Source organism: Tupaia chinensis, unplaced genomic scaffold (genome assembly GCF_000334495.1).
Source record: "Tupaia chinensis unplaced genomic scaffold, TupChi_1.0 Scaffold000057_1, whole genome shotgun sequence".
In the NCBI taxonomy this organism is placed as follows: Eukaryota; Metazoa; Chordata; class Mammalia; order Scandentia; family Tupaiidae; genus Tupaia; species Tupaia belangeri.
In genome coordinates this window covers 4,757,031-4,757,437 of record NW_006159515.1, presented here as the reverse complement: position 1 = coordinate 4,757,437, position 407 = coordinate 4,757,031, and the positions used below count along the sequence as shown (strand labels likewise).

The following is a 407-nucleotide window of genomic DNA, read 5'->3' as shown; positions in this document are numbered from 1 at the left end:
GTTTAAGGCGAGCGGGAGAAGCAGCGGCGGAAGCGGCGGCGGCGCAGGAGGCGGCGGCGGCGGCGGCGCGGCCGGGGACAGACACCCACCTGTATGAGTGCGCTTGTGGATCTTGAGGTTCTCAGAGCGCGCGAAGACCTTGCCGCAGCCCGGGAAGGGGCAAGGGAAGGGCTTCTCGCCGGTGTGCACGCGGATGTGGTTGATGAGCTTGTATTTGGCCTTGAAGGGCTTGCCCTCGCGCGGACATTCCTCCCAGAAGCAGACGTGGCTGCTCTGCTCGGGGCCGCCCACGTGCTCCACCGTGACGTGGTTCACCAGCTCGTGCATGGTGCCGAAAGTTTTGGAGCAGGGCTTGGCGCCGCCGACCGGGGGCGGGGGCGGCGGGGGAGGGCCGGGCCGGCCCGCGG

At 70.0% G+C, this 407-nt stretch overlaps 1 protein-coding gene across 1 annotated transcript in view; it reads right to left on the bottom strand.

Annotated features, from left to right (window-relative positions):
- ZIC5 (Zic family zinc finger 5) overlaps positions 1-407 on the bottom strand; it is a 6,973-nt gene that overhangs the window by 5,386 nt on the left and 1,180 nt on the right. The window contains exon 2 of the mRNA XM_006141554.2: positions 90-387. Coding sequence (XP_006141616.1) covers positions 90-387 — 298 coding nt within the window. The remainder of the gene's footprint in view (positions 1-89; positions 388-407) is intronic.